Below are 19810 nucleotides of genomic sequence, written 5' to 3' on the forward strand. Positions count from 1 at the left end.
TTGAAAAAAAAAAACCACAGACACACACAAAGAAACAAAACAAAACAACAATAAAAACTTAAATGAATTGAACATTCCAAAATACACATATTTAAGACCTAGGACTCCTGTCCCTTATACCTCATTAAAATTTTAAAATGTTACCATAACAACAGTCACAGCACAAATTATTTTACATATTTATTGAATCATGAAGCCAATAAAACATCACACAAAATATTAACAACTCGAAAAAGGAAAATGGCAAAAATTGGCCGCATTGCATTACCCCAGGGTCAGAGGGAATATCCGGGATACCAACTTAACAATGAGAGTATAACGGGCAACATATGTCGATATTAATGTTTAGTTTAAACAGTATTTCATTTCAAAATGAAATAGGATCGGAAAGCAGGCATGGTTTAGTTTTGTCCTCTCCTTACAAACAAGATCAAGATAACACTGTGAAATTAAACAATAATATAAGTATGGTGCATGGAAATAAATAATGTTCAAACAGAAGATATTAATGTGGATAAAAGTACATTATAATTGAAATATTTTCACCGGTTTAGAATTTTCAAATATTTTACAATATTTATATAAAAAAAAATAGCTTTTAAAAATAACAAGATTCGGTCATTATTTAATAAATCTGTATCAGAGTTTAATTATAAACTACTTCACAACTTGTTGACCACGAATCTATCGGTTAGTAAATGGGATAAAAACATTAAGTGGAACTGTTATAATTGCAATAAGCCAGAAAATATAAAACATTTAATCTACGAGTGTGACTTGATAATGCTACTTTGGCGGAAAATGTCTCTGATACTAAATATTGATGTCACATGGAAATTGATTGTCATTGGTTTTATTTTCACGAGCAACAGATATACGTTTATCTTAGACAACACTTTTCCATTCATTGCATGCAAAATTTACAAATAAAAAATGAAACGTAGAATCTTAAGCGAACATGTGTCACCTGAGGGTATGCGCTTTTTTTAAAAATGCGCTTATGCAATTGTATCTTACTGTATAAAAATAAAAATGTGTAAATTTAAACTTTAGCATTCTTGAAAAAATTATCAAATAGTATATGATATATGAAATATTGTAAACTTTATTAATGTAATATTGTAATGTACAAGAGGGAGACCTGCCCCTCTTCACATATATGCAGTAGGCAATTTTGGACTGTGTGATGTTGTTGCTAGTCCTGCCGCATATTTGCTTTATGTTCCGATTGTATATTTATTGCTAACAATATTTTATTGAACAGGTATGTTCTGCAAATATATGTACAATGTTGATACGAATATTATATCAATTGACTGAATGATACCTCCCCAAATAGTACTCTTATTTTACTTTACTATTAACACTGTGCCGGATAATTAGGCCAGTGCCAAGGTGGCATTTTTGTACCCGCTTAAGATACAGTTTCGGAAAAATCCATGTATACCAAATGATAGACTATTGTCTAGAGAGTATAAAACCACTTTTGTTTTTAGTGTGTTTCACCTGACAGGTGAGATATTTACCTTTAAAAATTAATATCCCATCGGAAAATGATAATTCCCATAGGAGAATTGATTCTCCTACAGGAAATATTGACAATCCTATAGGATTTTTTAAAACTCCTACAGGAATTATATTTCCTACAGGAGAATGGTAATTCCTGTAGGAATTTGATTCAGACATGTAGTTTTTCTGTAGGATATTAGGTGTTCCTATAGGGTTTTATCAAATCCTATCGGAATTGAAATTCCTATAGGAAGTTCTTGTATTCCGATAGGAAATTTCAAATTACCTATAGGAATATTGTTTTTCCTATGGGAAAAATTATTTCCCTATAGGAATTTATTTTTGAAAGGTAAATATCTCACCTGACAGGTGAGATACAATGATAACAAAGGTGGTTGTTAACTCTTTAAGCAATGGTCTAACATATGGCATATTTAAATTTATCGATATATGCAGCTTAAGCGGGTGCAAAAATGCCACCTTGGCACTGGCATAATTATCCGGCACAGTGTTTATTACTTGTATTAAAATGTGTTAATTCATATTTACGTCTATTTACGCTTAAAAATACAATAATAAATACTGAAGAAAATAGATATTTTGTACATTATATATAGATAATGATTTATTTATATCGCTGAATAGCATTACTGATCCAGGGGGCCCCTGGCACCCCAGGTGATGTATATCTAGAGAGCCTCTGCGGAGGTTTTATCTCGCATCCAAATGTATTGTGTTGAATAAATACATACAAAAAAAAATAACTCGAATTTTTTTCCACAAAAAATCAAGAATGAGAGAAAATGTAAATGATGACACCTTGAAATGAAAATTTAAAAAATGAGAAATAAGAATAATCATTATTTCTGTTCGTTTATAATGTGTTCAAAACACAGGAGCAATGAGAAGCGTTAATTGACGTTGCGAAAAGTTTGCGGTTGCGCCGGGTCACTGAACGAACGCTCGTCGATCCGCTTACCAGGAATGATCTAATCATGCCATGGACAAGACATTTTTCACATTGATTAATTCTATCCTTATTTACGTTTTGCTGAAACAAGGGTTTATCTTTTTTCATTATTAAAAGAAGAAGAGAAAATGTCTCAATAATTTCCGAACAAACCTTGTATAAAACGAATACAATCAACAAGATTTTTGAAAGCGGCGTTATAATGATAATTCCGGTGTAACGACGAAAAGTGACCCCCGTAGAATATTAACTGGGGGTTATTTTTCTACGTAGAAAAATGACCCACTCAGTTGTAGAAAACTTGAATTACATCGTGAAAATTTTGGCCTTAAAGACATTTTTCTCCGTGTGGGTTGTAGAAAAATGACCCGTAGAATATTGACTATTTTATTACATATTCTATGTTTACGTGTTTTAGGTTCATTCTTTTTCCTTAGGGTGGATACAGTGATAGTGATAGTGGTGATGGGGTGGGGGGTGGGGGGTAAATTGCCTGTTTGGCACTTTGATTCTTATATCGTGTAACCTTGTACGAATAACCAGCTTGAGTTCGCTTTTCTGATCACCTGTCATTGTCTATCATCATCATTTCAGTCTGTTTTTTTTAATTTTTCAAAATAGAAAAACCATGACTGAAAAGGAATGATATCAATCTTAATGGAAAAAAAACTCGTAGAAATTGTAAACAGGTAATGATACCAATAAATTTACAGAGGAAGAGAAAATTATTCATCATGGTCTCTATCACAATGAGGGTTTTATTATTTACCATGGGTCTGAAATAGGCACAACTCATCACATGCATGAATTCAGAAATTTTATCCGCGGGGGGTCCGATGGATATATATGGGAAGAGGGTCGAGGCCCTTTATACGTAAATTTAATTAGTAACCTTAATAAATTCGAATTCCCCATCCCTTAGATCCGCGATCGATTGCATGCGTCATCTCATTTATATATTTTTAACAATCAATTCTTTATTGCTACAACGTGTTTAAAAAGAATGTATTTTAAACAAATATGAAAAAACCATGCCATGCTAATACAATGGCAATCAAATTCTATTAGAATCAATCACTCATAGCTGTAGTCAAAAAATATGTTCCAATAGTTTTGTTTGGTTCTCAGACATTCAGTGTAGCTAAATACATGTAGAGAGATACTAAAAAATCCGCTTTATTTGTCGAAATTTCACATCTGTCGTCTGTGCTTTTTCTTCTAAAATTATGCAATACGTAGTCATTTTATTTAATACAATTTATGTGAACTGGTGCATGCCACGGAAATAACACCATAAGGCGTTTTACTTAACTTAACTCTTTTATAATATCAATGCACAGTTGATTGTTTTTCTTTTATAAACAGTGATTTGATCTTTGTTAAAAAAGAAAATATTAACGATAGTGTCAACAGAACGGCCGCCATTTGTTTTTGTTTTTTTAACAAAAATATTTTTCTTTAAATGAAAGCTGCGATGCATAGAAAAATTGTCTTATTGAACTAGACGATCACAGTTGCTCAGCAGAGACACGCGGCTACTGTTTTTATTTCATATCACATAACTGATTTCCTTTTAACGACAGGTAAAAAAAATCAAATCTCAGTGTAAAGATTAAAACTAACCTAAAGTAAGAATCTCTTACCGCTCAGACCATTAGATTAATAAACATTTGTAATGATATTGAGGACTGACAAACTTAGAGTAAGAATCAATACCTACATACAAGAAAACATAATTGTCATTGTAATCCATCATTTTAGGGACCATGGTTTCATGTTTGACACATAGGTGCTTGAAGACAGGACCGACCCCCCCCCCCCCCCCCAACCCCCTATCCTTTTATGGCATACTTATAATCTGATGTATACATTCATTTCCCAGTCGTGAGAGATAAAGTAGATGCATCGTTACAATTTACATTATATAAATAGTGCCTGTTTGGGAGGGTAACTGTTGAAATTGACACCCCGAAATAACCATTGTCAACCGACGCGAAGCGGAGGTTGACAATGGTTTTCGAGGGGTGTAAATTTTAACAGTTACCCTCCCAAACAGGCACTATTTATTTTATTATACTGAATGTCTTAATTTTAAAGAAAATTTTACTGCTTTTATATAGAAATGAAGTGAATTCCATGGCGAACCGTACGCACTTAATTTACGCGCACGTAACAATTCGTTGTGTTACCCGTTGCCAAGTGTGTTTCTAACGCTAAGGGTAATTGAACGGATTACAAACTGCGTCTAAACCAATCAGATTTCAGTATTTAACATGAAAGTGTAATAAAGTGTTATGTTGTACTGTTCTTAAAATGTGAAATTTACCTCCGGGGGGGGGGGGGGGGGCAAAAATGTGGCCTTGTAGTGAACGTAATTTTTTTTTTAGGTCTCTCCAGTAACCTTAGGAAATCTTATTTTGATAATTTTAAAATAATTTCCTGTGCATTATATGCTTGTAGAAATAAAACTATATGCATATTAAATGCGTTAAAACTATAAGTGAATATTAGTATTATAAAAGATTGACATTAATTACATGGAAATTGACAATTCAAAATATGAGTTTTCATTGTATTTACCAAAAAAGCCCCGGTACATCTTCTCAAACAAAGCTATTGTAATGAAGCATCATTGAACGAATTTACATCGTGAATTTCATATGTATGCATCTTTCATTCACTAGATCTTGACCTTAAAGGCCTGCAGGTATCTTTTTATCAAACGTTTACAATTTTTGGCACTTGGAACTAAATGCAAAGATGAGACCCTCTGACAGGTCAATCTACGAGCTATGGTACTCTGGTGACCGTCACGGCCTTTGGGCCTCTTTTTTCTCCTTACAGATGATGTATTTGACTGAACCGATTTATTACAGTATGTAATTTGAAATAAACAAATTTATTGTAAATGAATTTACAAAATGTGCCTTAAATTTTTATTTCCTTACCTATTTGTATTACGTTTTGCTGTAATTGGTGATAGATTGTTAAAGTCGATGTATAAAGATATTTCTTTTAATGAGACTGTAAAAGGCAAGGAGGTGGAAATACCTTAATTCCCTTCTTTCTTGGTGATTGGAGTGAGAAACATACATACCTTTAGTGTGTTTATGTACCTTTTAAGTATATATGTATTGAAAGATAAACAAAATATATTAGTAATTTCTAGATCTCTGGTCGGCTGACATTCAACATTGAATTTCACTAAATTAAGGGTATGGAGTTTTTCTTGCTTGATGACAATTATTTCTGTATTAATTTGTCACTGAATCATTTAATGAAATAATTATTGCCGTATTTTTCATCAAAACTATAATTGAGTAAAATATTCACTTCGTCCTTCGTGCTTGGTTGAACCTCTCGGGTGATAAATCATCGTATTATCCTTAAAACAACCCAACAATAAATTGTTAATATAACAAACACCAAAAAGTTTTCATTTTATTTAGATTTGTAAAATATTATGAAGAATGGAAGATATATCTCGTCTGTCAAAAGCCGTCTTTGTCGGACTATGTAAAAAAAAATATGAACTCCAACAGAAGTGAGAATCAGGCGGGAAGTGGAAGACACTGCTAATGGGTTAATGAGAGCTATAAACAATAAGGAGGGATACTTTCAGAAAAGGAGTGGTAGTTACCGCGAGGGATTTAGACTCACATCGTCCGACCTTGATATGATGGGTTGGTTTCCAATCCAGAGAGTAATCAGTGACCTCTCTCTGGTCAGTCTCTACCGTATTAACCAAGACACGGTGGTTTTGATGGAATGTGATGAATTACATGTTCCATCAGGGTATACAAGATTAAAGGTGATCGATTGATATGACGTTAAGGTGAGATGCTGCTGTATTACAGTAAATAGTGAAAAGTATGTTTCCAGTTCTTTGGCCCAAGAAATGAATCTTTTTATCTACAAACAACTTAATCCACTTACAGCTTTATCTTTCCAGCACGGACCTTGTGCTACGTTTATACTTCAAAATACTGGAATAGATTTTGTGTGTTGTTTTAAATCGCAAAGATATTATTGGCCAGATATAGCTAGCCCATGGATACAGAGATCCCAGAAAAGAGGTTGGCCGTCAAATACAATCATATCAAATATACTGAGATCCGGTTTTTTTGTTGTACCAATTGGAAATAGTCCAGACAAGCAATTGGAATGGAGAATCTCATTTTCAGAGGCAGAGTATTCACTTGTATGTTATTTGAATCACTGTCAATTTTTATGTTATGGTATTTTGAAAATATTTCTGAAGGAAGTCATCAACGAGCAAAGCAGCTCGCCAATATTGTTTTCATATTTTATGAAAACAGTTCTATTTTGGGTCATCCAGAATGACAAAACCCTGATCTGGACCCCAGACAATTTGTTGTGCTGTTTCTGGAACTGTTTCAAATTACTCATTCACTGGGTCGATAGAGGTTGTTGTCCAAACTTTTTTTATTCCTCAGAACAATATGTTTAGAGTAAAAATGAATCCACATTCCCAGTCTAAATTGTTTAATCATTTGTATGAATGGTATGGAAAAGGAATGCAGAATTGTGTTTTATTAAGCCCTACTGTGGGACAATATCTCATTGAAGCCCTTGAACAGAAATCATTAGTATTTAAAACAAACGAAAATAGTTTCAGGACTTTCTCTGATTTTGAGATTCATGCTTTACAAGAGGTGACCGAGTTTAAGGTATATTTGAAAAATCGGCGTGATTTAAAGGATGTTGATTTGTTCATGAATCAGGTAGAGATTTATCTTAAAAGACGTTTAACAAAATATCAAGAAGTTACAATACAGTACATGACATCACTCTTCTTACGTTTTGCTGGAACGTTAATACAGGATAGACTGCAAAACAGTTGCAACAGGCACACTTATAGGACCAGAAAGGTAGCGAGTTCATTGTTTAAACTTTCATCTACTTTAGGTTGTGTGTCAGAGATTCTATATCTTGCCATGTACTATTACAAATACTACGAGTACGAAAAATCACTAAGAATTTTACAAAGGGCACAAGAGAGAATGTGTCGGCGATACGTCATATACAAGGGTGATTGCAATGTAGAGATGTACAGATATGCCTTGCCAGGGGAGTCTCTGAAAGGCAAAATGAGACAAGCATTTGTTGAAAATGTTATTTTATGGGATAGATAGACGTACATCAGCGAGCTTGTTCCTGAGCAGAAGATGAATCAGAAGAGTTATGGAGTTGATTCTGGTTTATGCTGCCCCCCACTCGTAATGCTACACCTGTTGCTGGTACTAAATCACCACAAGCTGGGTGATACAGCCAGCTTACAGCAGTCTTTACAAGACCTCCACACACTGATGTTGTGTGATGAAGGGCTACATGTACCTGTGCCAATGAGAGACATTTCATGGCACATACTGGGGATCTGTCAACAGGTATGTGGGGACCATAGAGGCGCTTTTGACTCTTACCAGCGTTCACTGAAAGAACGTCCTTTCCAGCAGATCCAAAAAGCCACCTATCTTAGAATGCTACTATGTCTTTTTGCATTTTTAGCCACACAGCCTTAGTTTTAGGATATTTATTATATGTTAACCCTTCAACGATTTTCAGATTACGTATTTTAGTAGCTTTAGCTGACCGAGGCAAAGTAAGGGGTAGCTTATGCTATGCCCCTGGCGTCAGCGTCCGGACTTAGTTAAAGTTTTTGTTGCAGGTCCTGTATCTTAAGTAATACTTGCCCCATCTTCACCAGACTTGCATTGATTATGCATCTGGGCCTACTTGATGGCTTAAAAGACTTGGATGCTGAATATGGGCCATGAATTTCAGATGCTGGAGGAGGTTAAGAATTTTGGAGCAGGTTTAATGTTTTAGAGCAGGTGCCCTTTGATGACTCTGTCCTAGTTAATTATTACTGGTCCCAAGTTACCAAACTTGCATGGAGGGTGCATCTTATGATATTTATGCACTTGACAGGCTTGAATACCGAATTTTAGCCAAAGGTTCTGGATGCTGAATAAGGTCAAGGTTTTTGAATCTGGTTATAGGTTTTGGAGAAGGTGCCTTTTGATAGAAATTCCTAGTTATTATTGGTTCAATCTGTCCCAAATTTGGATAGACGCATTTTGTGATACTGATGCACTTCACAGGGCTGGATGCTGAATCTGAGCCACAGATTTTGGATGCTGCAGGACGTTATGTTTTTTAGGCAGCTCACGTGTTTAATAATTAATATTACTAATTAATTAATAGTGCATGGTTGTTTGAAATATATAAATAAATCACAGAGGTAGCTTCAGATACAGAACGTGACCTTGATTTTCTAGTTGCTTAGACAGGGTTGAAATTTTAGAACAAATCAAATTGTGTTTTGCTCTAAGAGCTTGTTATAAAACGAAGTAAATGCTGACATACCTTGTCAGACTCACACAGTTAATACCGGTATAACTATTGGTGTGTAAATAGAGGTAGTCTCAGATACAGAGCTTGATCTTGATTATCTTGATACTGGAGCAGATGCAAGTTTTTTTTTATGCAAGTTAGTTAAATGCAGGTTTGAATGTTGAAAAAAAAATCTATCCAGAGTAACTTTCATGGTACATATAACTTTGAATTTGAAACATAAGGCTAGCTTTAGATACACAGCCTGATCTACATTATCAAGGATGCTAAAAAAAAACCTTGCACTACCTCACTCAAACTTGCTTGATATATATGTTTGTTGTTATATGATATATTATGAATCATATGACATTGTACTATATGATATGAAAAGGTATTGTATAATATAATACAATATTGTATCATATTTGTATGATATATTAATGTAAAATACTATGATATTGTATCAATTTTTTGTATAATTTAGTATGATAGTGTATCATATGATATTGTATCGTATGCTATAATCATTGTTATCTATAATATTGTGTGATATTATACCATGTTGTATAAATACAATATTATTGTATCAAATGATATTGCATCGTATGTTCTCATTGTCATTTTTATTACTGTATGATATTTTACAATTTTGTATAAAATAATCATGTATTATACTGTATCATATGTCATTGTATCATATGAAATATTACTCTGCAGTATCATACCCTATTGTATCATACTATACAATATCATTTTTAAGATTAATATTATTCAATACTATATTGTCCCATACGATGTTAGACACAATTTTGTATAGTATCATGGGATACGATATTGTATTGTATAGTCTTGTATTATAAAATGTAAATATTGTATCATACAAAATAATATGAAATTTACATATATGATTATTATATAATTTTGTATCATATGATTTATATGATAATGCGTCAAACCACACTTCAGTATCCAATGTTTTATTAAAGATACTTAAATATGGTCTCGTGAGGGTGATGCCTCATCTAGGTGAGCTTGTAATCTATGATTACCTATGTCTATTATATAAGGTTAACCCTTACTATAATTCAATTACAAATGGCAGCTACAGTGTCTTATTAAGAGCCGATTGTTCACGTTTTGTTCACTGCTATATTTAATTCTCGATACAACTATTTTGTATGAAAAGCATCCTGTTCTATAGATATTTAAACTTTTTCCCTCGCCATTTGATTTTGTGTCTTGCTTCTCTCGGCACTAAATCTCACAGTACTCCAAAAAAGTTTACCAACATTTACTTACATATTTTAAAGAGTGTTTCTTTATTATATGATAAGTATTATGACTGTGATCAATATTTGCATTTCAAGTTGGCTCCTATCAGGTGTATTCAACCCGGTAAGGTTAAACGATGTCAAGTTCTTTTTCAGTGAGAATGCAGTATTAAACTAGAATTCATATCAATTATTGAGGGGAATATTAACATGTACATATAATACCGAAGTTTTGTCAAGATTGTGGAACACCATAGTGAAATCAGATAAAATATACATTCTACAACCTTTACAAGTATATGCTAAAATTTAGTGTATATTTGTTTGTAAGTATATTGGTATTTTGAGATTAAACAAGGAAATTTTTTAACAGTTTCTTTTATACATAATAACATGTTTCTAGAAACCATTGTCACCCCTGTAGTAATTCATTTTCTCAAATTTCACGCTGGCTTTGCGTCTCCATTTTTTGTATCTATGGCATAATTCACTTCCCTTTTTATCGTATAAACTGAACATATCATATATATTGTGCAAATACTACATGTATTTCTTTAATGTAGGATTAAATGCCAAAAATAATATAAGATCAGAACTTTCCTTTCAACAAGGTATGTCTGCACATTTATTTTTTCCATGGATAATTCACAACTGAATAAAAGGATAAAACAAAACCTTTATATATATATTAAGTTTTTTAAACTCTCCCTCGAACATCATTTTCATTCTCAATTCTTTATCAACCTGTGGATAGTATCAACTTTGATAAATCATTCTGAAATAGAGAATGTTATTCTACCAATATCTTAATTTTTTTCCGGTTGAAAGTGAAGACAAAACTTTTACAAAAACATTAAATCAACAAAACAGGTTGACAGTGTCATTTATTGTTGAATAAAACTGATCCATGCCACTGAAATAGCACCATTAAAAGACTGTAGGAGATGACATTTCGTATACATGATTTGTTCATTGTAACAAGTACAGCAGAGGAGCAATACATATTTCTTAACAGACAAATGTATCCAATGACCATTTGTCATTTTTAATATTTTTAGAAAGATACAGGGCAGTATGAATAGAGTCCTCATAGCACATGTTATGTATAATATAAAAAAAAAGGAAATGGTGTTTTAAAAAAGGACAAAACCCCTGTATGATAACCAATACTACTGTCATAATATTGAGTCAGCACACAGTTTTAAATGCAGTGGAATGTGTTACAAATATTGGTCCAAATATGTAGGTCATAAGATTAATGACCATAGACTAGAGCTAAAGAAAGAGACAACACTATATACTTTCCAACATGTTTAAAGTTCAAATTTTTAAATCAAACTTTGAATTTTCTTGCCCTGGTGGTAGAAGTTTAATGTAAAAAAAAAAATCGTTCTATAATGAAGATAGGATAGTAATATTATTAAATTACTAAAAAATTTATTCCATTCAAAATTATTAATAAAGTGTTAAATCCTAGGCTTTAACAACTGAACGAAACACTGCATTTAATATAAGAGATTCTGCAAGCTGAGATTTACTATACTGTGAAAAATACAAGTACATGTATCTGTTCATATCTAAAAACAAAAAATAAATCATTTTTGATTGAACACATTACAGCCTTCCAATATAAGGAATTCTTCTATTTATATAAATATTACAATTCAAGACAATATCCAATTAGCTAAAATGTACTCTACTTCCTCATCAAAACGGTACCCAAACAATTTACAAAAATCAAATCTCTACTTCTAGTAAAAGTTTGGCAAATATTAAGAAATATAACATATATTACTGGCAATAAGTAACTCTTGTTACCAGATTGTAAAACAAACTAAAGGTTCTTTGCAAAAGCAGATCTACATGCAGTTTACATATATTTAAAGAATGATATTTAAATACTGGATATAAATATTCATGACCATGTAGCATGTAATTTAAAATTGCATAAAATAAAGCTAAGAAGGGCTCAGTGTTGGCTGTCCTTGGTCTCACACAATGCAGCATAACATGTTTCACTTGGGAGAACTGCAGTCTTCCCATCACAGTGTCAAAGCATTACAATCCGTGACAAGTCAATGATGTTGGACACAAGTTCCAACAGTTTATTGCACATAGAAAAAGCAAGAATATTTCCAAGTTCTTTTGGGAATTCCTGAACATCTTGTAAGGATTATTTTCCAGCACTGTAAAATTTTTTGTTCAGAAGGAAGATGAGCAGGTTGACGTTGACCTTGGCGTCGTTGAACAGTTCTATTACAGCCACTCCCTCATACTGTAGCTGCAGCAAGTCCTAATTTAAAACATCAACAAGACCCTGATCAAGTTCATCTCATTACAATATCTGGATTATGAAATATTTTAAGGTTAGATTCTGATGTAAGTTCATTTAATTACAGATTATTTGGCGTGAGGATCATAAAATATTTTGAGGTAAAGTCAAAATCTCTTTGTAGTATAAAGAAATTATTTAGAAGAACAACAGTCGAATATAAATCTGCCATTGAACCTTGCTTAATTTCACTTTAATTGTCTGCAAATTAAGAATTATTTATTTAAGTTAAATCTTGACTCTTGTCTCTTTTATGATTCTTGGGCCTGGTTATATTGAATAATGTAAATAATATTTCTATTTACAATTCATTTTTAACCGCATTTTGTGAATAACCAAGTGATTTTTTATTAGAGAGTGAACAAAAAACATAACATCTTTACCAATGCTCTTCATGCTGTTAATATGTCTTGAACATCAGAAAGTTTCCTACAACAGTAGCTTAGAACTTTACCTGGAAGACTAGGTCAATCTTTTTGACCTCCATTCCTAATAATTTGGCCTGAACTTCAAACACGCCAGGATCCGCTGTTTCTTTGATCTCAAACTGCATATTCTTAAACCTGCAAATAAAGAATGTTTTGTTTACAAACAATGTCACCTTCACTCAACATATTCAATTATTCTATATAGAATACTTAGTTGACATGGTTACAATATTTGCTATAAATAATTGGTTTGTAGTGGTCCCATTTCTTTCAACATACTAACGAGTGAACTTGATACTTGTATGTAAATCACTGAAATTACTCACTGATTGGTTGGCAGTGTGCCAATTTCAAGAATAATTCCTTTCTCGTGAAGCTTAGCTGCACTGTATTTCAGCGATTCAAAATGTGCTTTCTGTGAAGCATCTCTTCTGAAAATACCTCTGGACTTCCTATTACTAAAGACAACAAAAGAAGTAATGAAGTTTTCATTTCATATTGTATATACTGTAGCATAAATATCAGTAAATGGAAAAAGAAAGAGATATTCTTACTTTCCCTTTTGCTGGAGATTCTCAATGCACTTTTGAACATATCGATTATAGTAGTCAATCTGAGATTCATAAAACATCCTCTTCTCCTGCAAGCTTCTGACTGTTTCTCTCACTCTCATCAGTTCGTGCTTTCTACTGTTTCTGTAATTTCTTTGATTTCGAATGTCCTACAACAAAGGGTAGCAAGGATTTAAAATCATAATGATTCATGACCTAGGATTTTCCCCCTAAAGTCTTAAAATGAAATTTCGTGCTGTACCAATGCCAGTGAAGGACATTTATGGTTATTTGTTGGAATAGTCCAAGAACAACTTTTAAGACACTATTTTATTTGATTATCCAAAAGTAAATGTCTATCACAAAGTATGTCTAATCAGTAGAGCTTTATTCCCTCTAAAGAACTGTGTCATGAGGATCTTGCACTTGGAAAACAAGGTATCTGTGAGCCAATGCTCACTAGTGATACCCCCGCTCTGATGTGAATATGCAAAATAAGCAAAGTCGACATTTAACAGAAAGCTGGCATCCCATTGGTACAGAAATATATCCCACAATATGGCATGCCTAAACAAATAGTGTATTAAAATTTCAAGCATCTGCGATAAATAGCTGCTGAGAATTTTTTGACAAAAATTTGTTTGAAAATTTTTGCTAAAATAAACAAAGTCGTCATTTAACAGGAAGTTGACGTCTAATTGGTACAAAAATATATCCCACGATATGGCATGCCTATAAAAATACTGTGTAAAAATTTCAAGCATCTGCGATAAACAGTTGCTGAGAATTCTTTGACAAAAATTTGTTTGAAAATTTTTGCTAAAAATAAACGAAGTCGCATTTAACAGGAAGCTGACTTCTGATTGGTACAAAAATATATCCCACGATATGGCATGCCTTAACAAACACTGTGTAAAAATTTCAAGCATCTGCGATAAATAGTTGCTGAGATAAATGCGACAGAAATTTTTGTTATGGACAGACAGACACACAAGGATAAAACAGTATACTTCCTCTCCTTCGGAGCGGGGGTATAAAAAGCAGGGAAAGACTTCTTAAAATTAAGCATCAGTCATCCATGATCAACATTCTGAATACCAACTCATTTTGAAGATCATAGCATTGAAACCTTCTAAAATTAGACTTTAAAAAACATAGTTTTAGAACCCATTTTTTTTTTTAACAGAAAATTGGTAATGAATGCAATAGAGGAAAATCAGCTCTAAGTTACCTGTGCAATCATGTTGACAAGATCTTGGTAACCATTTTTGCGAGTGACTACTTCATGGAGCTCCAAGTTTTGTAGATTCTTCTTGACCTTTGTTTTCATCATGCTAAGTGGCATTCTATAAGCATCAAAACAAATTTATCATGCAGTTAAAATTTTAAAATTAGCCTCTATTTTGAAGCATTGTAATGTGACAAAATTATCTTTTCTACATCGTTTACTGTTAACCAGCACTTATTGACTTCTTCTTTCGAAATCATCAGGTTAAAGAACATGTAATTTTCAATAACTATTTTACAAAATTAAATTTTTCAAAGTGAGAGGTACTGGCAATGGCAACAAAAATCTGTAAATCAAATAAAAGATGGTTAAATTTTCGGGAGTCGCTCTTCCTACCGAGTATCGCCAGACATGCTCTGCTGTCGCATCAATCCGCCCTCACTGTCAATCTTAGCTCTATGGTCCCTATCATCTCTCTTCTTCACCAATGACTGATGCAGTTCTTCCTGTAAAGAGTTATCAAGTGAATATACGTATGGACACAAATGGATGGTCATTATTTAAAGTGTGTACAGGTGAATGTACTGCACATAGCTATTAGCAAAATTTTCCCATGGAAGTAATTTTTAATGCGAAAAAGTTAAATTTAATCATTTAACTGGTACTGATTAACTTTTTTAAATACAACCATTATTGAACAAAACAATTTCCATCATTTATCAAGATTTATTTGTCAATCTTTCACTTTAGCAACTATAAAGCCTTACTGTTCTTAATATCATTTCTGGTACTCATTTAAAAAAAAGAAAAGAGCCTTGTAAGTTTATTTCTACTCTGTCTGACTAGACTACCGTATTTTTCGGGGCATAGGCCGGTATTTTTTTCCTCCGATGAGCGAGCCCCGGCCTATCCCCCGGGATGGGCTATTCTTAGACTCAAAGTTAAAAAAATTTAACAGTAAAATATAAAATCCACTGTTTTTATCCGTTGTACTGTTGTAGCAATTTTATTATGAGGGTTGGTTTTTTTTTCATCCGTTTGAACTATTGTTCGATAGTTGTCCCGTTGATAAGTTTTGTAATGACATCGTGAGTAATAAAATGTACAGTACTGTACAAGGTATTTCTTTACAATCCCAATCAAAAGAATTTTTTCCCACGTTCGTGTATGAACCCTGGAAACTATTATTGCGTAGTAAAAAAGAAAACGAAACCGGGTAAAATGTAATATGACGGAATTTTGGTGAATTCTTCATTTCTGCGTTCGTAGGAATCACTGGTCTTGGGTGTAGAATAAATCAAATGCTATGTGTTTTTACAATTAATTTTCTGTTGGATGAAATAACGGTATTCTGGTGTCGTGTGTATATACAAAGGTGTGAAACCCGTGACTAAAACACAGCCTGGGGGCACGTAGTGTACACCGTTACACTTCATTGCATTAACTGTGTTTTTAACATTACAACTTCTCTGCATAACGGCAAGTCACTATTTAATTAATTAATGGAAAGAACACAAATTAAATATTTTATGTTTGGTAATTCGTTTTCTCATTCATAGGGATTACAGGGGATAACTCTATTTGGATATGAAACCACGTTGAGCTAATGGACGCCATACCCCGTATTTACAAGTAGCTTTCAAAGTATAACTTGATTAAATGAGATTTAGCAATAAGGTATTAATAAAATATAAAAGGTTTGGTAAAATATTATACTTAGTTCTACCAGACAGAACCACGGAGGTTGGTGTTGCAATTAAATTTACACTATGTAAAATTACGATACACAACGATACACCGACGAATACGGAAGAGACCAAACAGCCACAAAACACAGATTAATTTTTAAAAATTGCTTGAAATATATATGTTAAGCAAATTTAATAACTTTAATTACTCTTTTGACTTTCTACATCGATATTCTGAAAGTATATATTTAATACGGTGACTTTCTTAATCAGCGGTCATACTTTCACTATAGTAATCATCGATTGAAAATCGGCTTATCCCCCAATTAGGCTAGTCTAAGGATTTTTCTTGAATTTTGTCTAAAAATTAGCAATTCGGCCTATGCCCCACATCGACATATGCCCCGAAAAATACGGTAGTTCCCTATCAGACTAGTTCCCTCACCTGTTCCTCTGATGCCGGGCTGTCCAGGATCTGTAGTAGGTTATCACCGGTCTGACAGGCGATCACGTCCACCACCATTCTCTTTGTCCTGAACATAACACACACAATCTATATTGCTTCAAAAGCATGTGATGAATATAGTGACAATGTATTGGTTGGAAAAAGACATGCATTATTTTCACTTATCAAGCAAGTGCTAAAATCAATAAGCTACAACTTCTAAAAATATTGACAAGAAAGAAATTAATATCCCTGTTTGTTATGCAAAATAAAATTTGATCTAAATGGTTTTTTTCTTTCTTCATATACTGAACCTATATTTTATACAAAACCCTCTGTACAAGTGTGAACAACTCTATTGTTCATATAACTTCCCTGGGTCATGCATGACATTCTACAAACCTGACAAGCAGTTGTTGGACATCGGCCTGGTCATCCTCCGGAACCTCGAACTTATTGCTGAGGGTAAGCGAGATCTCCGTCTTTCCTAGCTGGGTCTGTAACATCTTCCGCATTTCTTCATCCTCGGGGAGGTCCGTACCTGATTCAAACAAAAAAACTCTCAAAATTAATAAAATTAGCAATACAGATTTATTGAGGTCATTTATCTCCAAGCCCTTCTCTATACAGTAAATATGATGAAAAAGAACATGCTTAGGATAAATTCTCAATTACAGCAAAGTTAGTATCATTCCCCCTGTTTTGAAACTTATTAGAGATAAACTAATTGGTTGTAGACAATTAAATTTACAATGAAACAAAATTGGTCATCCCTGGCAGTTATATTTTACAGTACATGTATCACAGTTTTCTGACAGACTGAGCAGTATGTCTTACCTAGGAGTTCGTCCACACTGGGGACCTCTCTAAGGTCCTCGAGGAGTTCGTGAATTGGATCCTGGGGATCTGGAGCTATCTGATCCTCATGATGTAGTAGCAACTGTTAATGGTGAACAAGATAGAAAGTTAAGGTGGTCATGTTTATAAGTATATCACATACTAGTATATTGCTTAAAATCATTAAGGCATTCTGATATTCATTTTACATGTATGTTTAATGTCACTTAATGCATTACATCTGAGGAAGGAAGACAAAATTCAAGCAAACAAAAAATATCAAAAAAGTTATTATTTATTTTCACAAATTGAATTAAATTATTGTATTTGAGTTGTATACATATATTTAATATTAATATTGAGTTCATATATTTTAGTCTGTTTCATGATTTGCTTTAGTCTAGATTTTGAAAGGCAACCTTGGTTAGTATCCCAATTCAAGATTGTTAAAGGTCCCAAATGTATAATTAATATTCCAACACACAACAGTTTTTTGTTGCTAAAAGTAAAACTAAAATGGAAAAGTCAATTTTTAGAAATGATTTTTTCAACCCCAAAATAGTAATTCTATCAATTTATATGCATGACTGATATTAAATGTACTGATGAAATCCTTTTGATTACCAGTACATGAATCATCTACAGCTCATGTTGTAACACTTTTCAGGTAATACCTTTACAGCCTGAAATCTCACCTGATGAGTGTCAATAATTTCTTGAACAGAGATGTATATGGATGGTTTAGCAATGGTGACTATGTCGGAATACTGGTCAATGTGAAAGAAATCCTCGGGCTCTGGGACGTCACAGGCCTCCACACAGTATTTCCTGCAAATCAATGATTGGTTTAAGAAGTCTTTGTCTAGAATGTTACCATTATTAAGTACATTTTATTTGAATGGTCTTTGGTTCCAAAACAAGAGGAACAAACCGTTTTCATAAGTTTGGTTAAAAATAATGCAATTTCTAAAGAGCAACAATATCTAGGAGGCATGTTCACCATTGATGCCATGCTAGGATATTTTCATTCCTCCTACTATGTTATTTTCATTCCTCAAACTAAGGTAAGTTTTAACAAATAAAGAAATACAGCAAAAATTTTAAAAGTTACTCCTTAGGAATGTTTTGTGTTGTTTAATTTCTACTACTGTTTTTTTAATTGAATTTTACTTGAAATTGACTTAAGTACTTACTTGAATTTTTCATGAGATTGTCTGATGTAATCATTCATGGCTGCCAAATAGGAGCTGTCACCACCAAACTGGAAGTCGTGAGATAAAAAGTGTTTGTATAACCTGGAGATCAGTTCCAGACTTTTTGTATGCTTTTGAAAATACATAATATGCGTCACAAGTACTTCAAAGAGGAAAGTCCCTGGGAGGAAAATATATACCGTAATACATATAGTACCAAAGTATCCTCAAAATCTTTTAAAGTCTTTTTAAATATCACAAATAAGAGGTTTTTTTTTTTTATCATATGTTATACTATATACCTAATTATTATTCATTCACAAATTTTACTCCTTGCTAATTCAAAATATTAAGTAAATGCTCAACAAAATAAAATTATTTTTAGGTGCTTTATATGATGAACTGAAACATGCCAAATACCAATAATCCAATCATAGAACCCTGTGTAATAAAAGCAATTTTGAAAGGCTTTACATCTCCCAATATATAATGCTGCCTGGTTGGATGAGTACTATATATACTATACAATGTACAGGTTATAAGATGGAAGTTAATATAAGAATGCACAGCTTCTTGAATCACATTTCATTCCCCCATTCACTGTAACAGGACACTTTCAATGCATGTGTAAATATAATCAGAAACGGTGCTTTTCATCTTCAATGTCACTGACATTGGTAGAGTCCTTTAATATACGGATGGAGTTAAGAGCTATAGATGTGAAGAAACTTGAGCATTTGTGCATGCTTATCATTAGGCCACAACTCCCCTGACTTCATATTTCAAGCATGCGCCTGCGGTGCTTTTAAAATTTGAACATCTTTAACCAGATTATACCAAGGAGATTCATTCGTTAAGACAAGCGCACTCTCATTGAGAGTCATAATTTTTTAGAGGCTTTGCAAAGATGAAGAACAGGAGAATAAAACAGGCAAAAATACATACATCTTCTGAATAATGTTCAAACGATGTCTAAAAATGTCATTTGTAAAGATGTT

The 19810-nt window shown here is 33.0% G+C and overlaps 1 protein-coding gene across 3 annotated transcripts in view; it reads right to left on the minus strand.

Moving 5' to 3' along the window:
• Window positions 1-10977: 10977 nt before the first annotated feature.
• LOC128176438 (ras GTPase-activating-like protein IQGAP1) overlaps window positions 10978-19810 on the minus strand; it is a 45740-nt gene continuing 36907 nt past the window's right edge. Inside the window, exons 32-43 of one of the 3 annotated variants that reach the window (XM_052842770.1) lie at window positions 19758-19784; window positions 18813-18943; window positions 18315-18447; window positions 17620-17722; window positions 17185-17323; window positions 16783-16870; window positions 15046-15155; window positions 14653-14767; window positions 13425-13591; window positions 13197-13328; window positions 12897-13005; window positions 10978-12403 (exon numbers count right to left, since the gene is read on the minus strand). In XM_052842770.1, coding sequence (XP_052698730.1) covers window positions 12284-12403; window positions 12897-13005; window positions 13197-13328; window positions 13425-13591; window positions 14653-14767; window positions 15046-15155; window positions 16783-16870; window positions 17185-17323; window positions 17620-17722; window positions 18315-18447; window positions 18813-18943; window positions 19758-19784 — 1374 coding nt within the window. In that variant the 3' untranslated portion in view covers window positions 10978-12283. The remainder of the gene's footprint in view (window positions 12404-12896; window positions 13006-13196; window positions 13329-13424; window positions 13592-14652; window positions 14768-15045; window positions 15156-16782; window positions 16871-17184; window positions 17324-17619; window positions 17723-18314; window positions 18448-18812; window positions 18944-19757; window positions 19785-19810) is intronic. The other 2 variants (XM_052842771.1, XM_052842772.1) reach the window with 2 other exon arrangements.

Source organism: Crassostrea angulata, chromosome 3, assembly GCF_025612915.1.
Source record: "Crassostrea angulata isolate pt1a10 chromosome 3, ASM2561291v2, whole genome shotgun sequence".
Classification (NCBI taxonomy): Eukaryota; Metazoa; Mollusca; class Bivalvia; order Ostreida; family Ostreidae; genus Magallana; species Magallana angulata.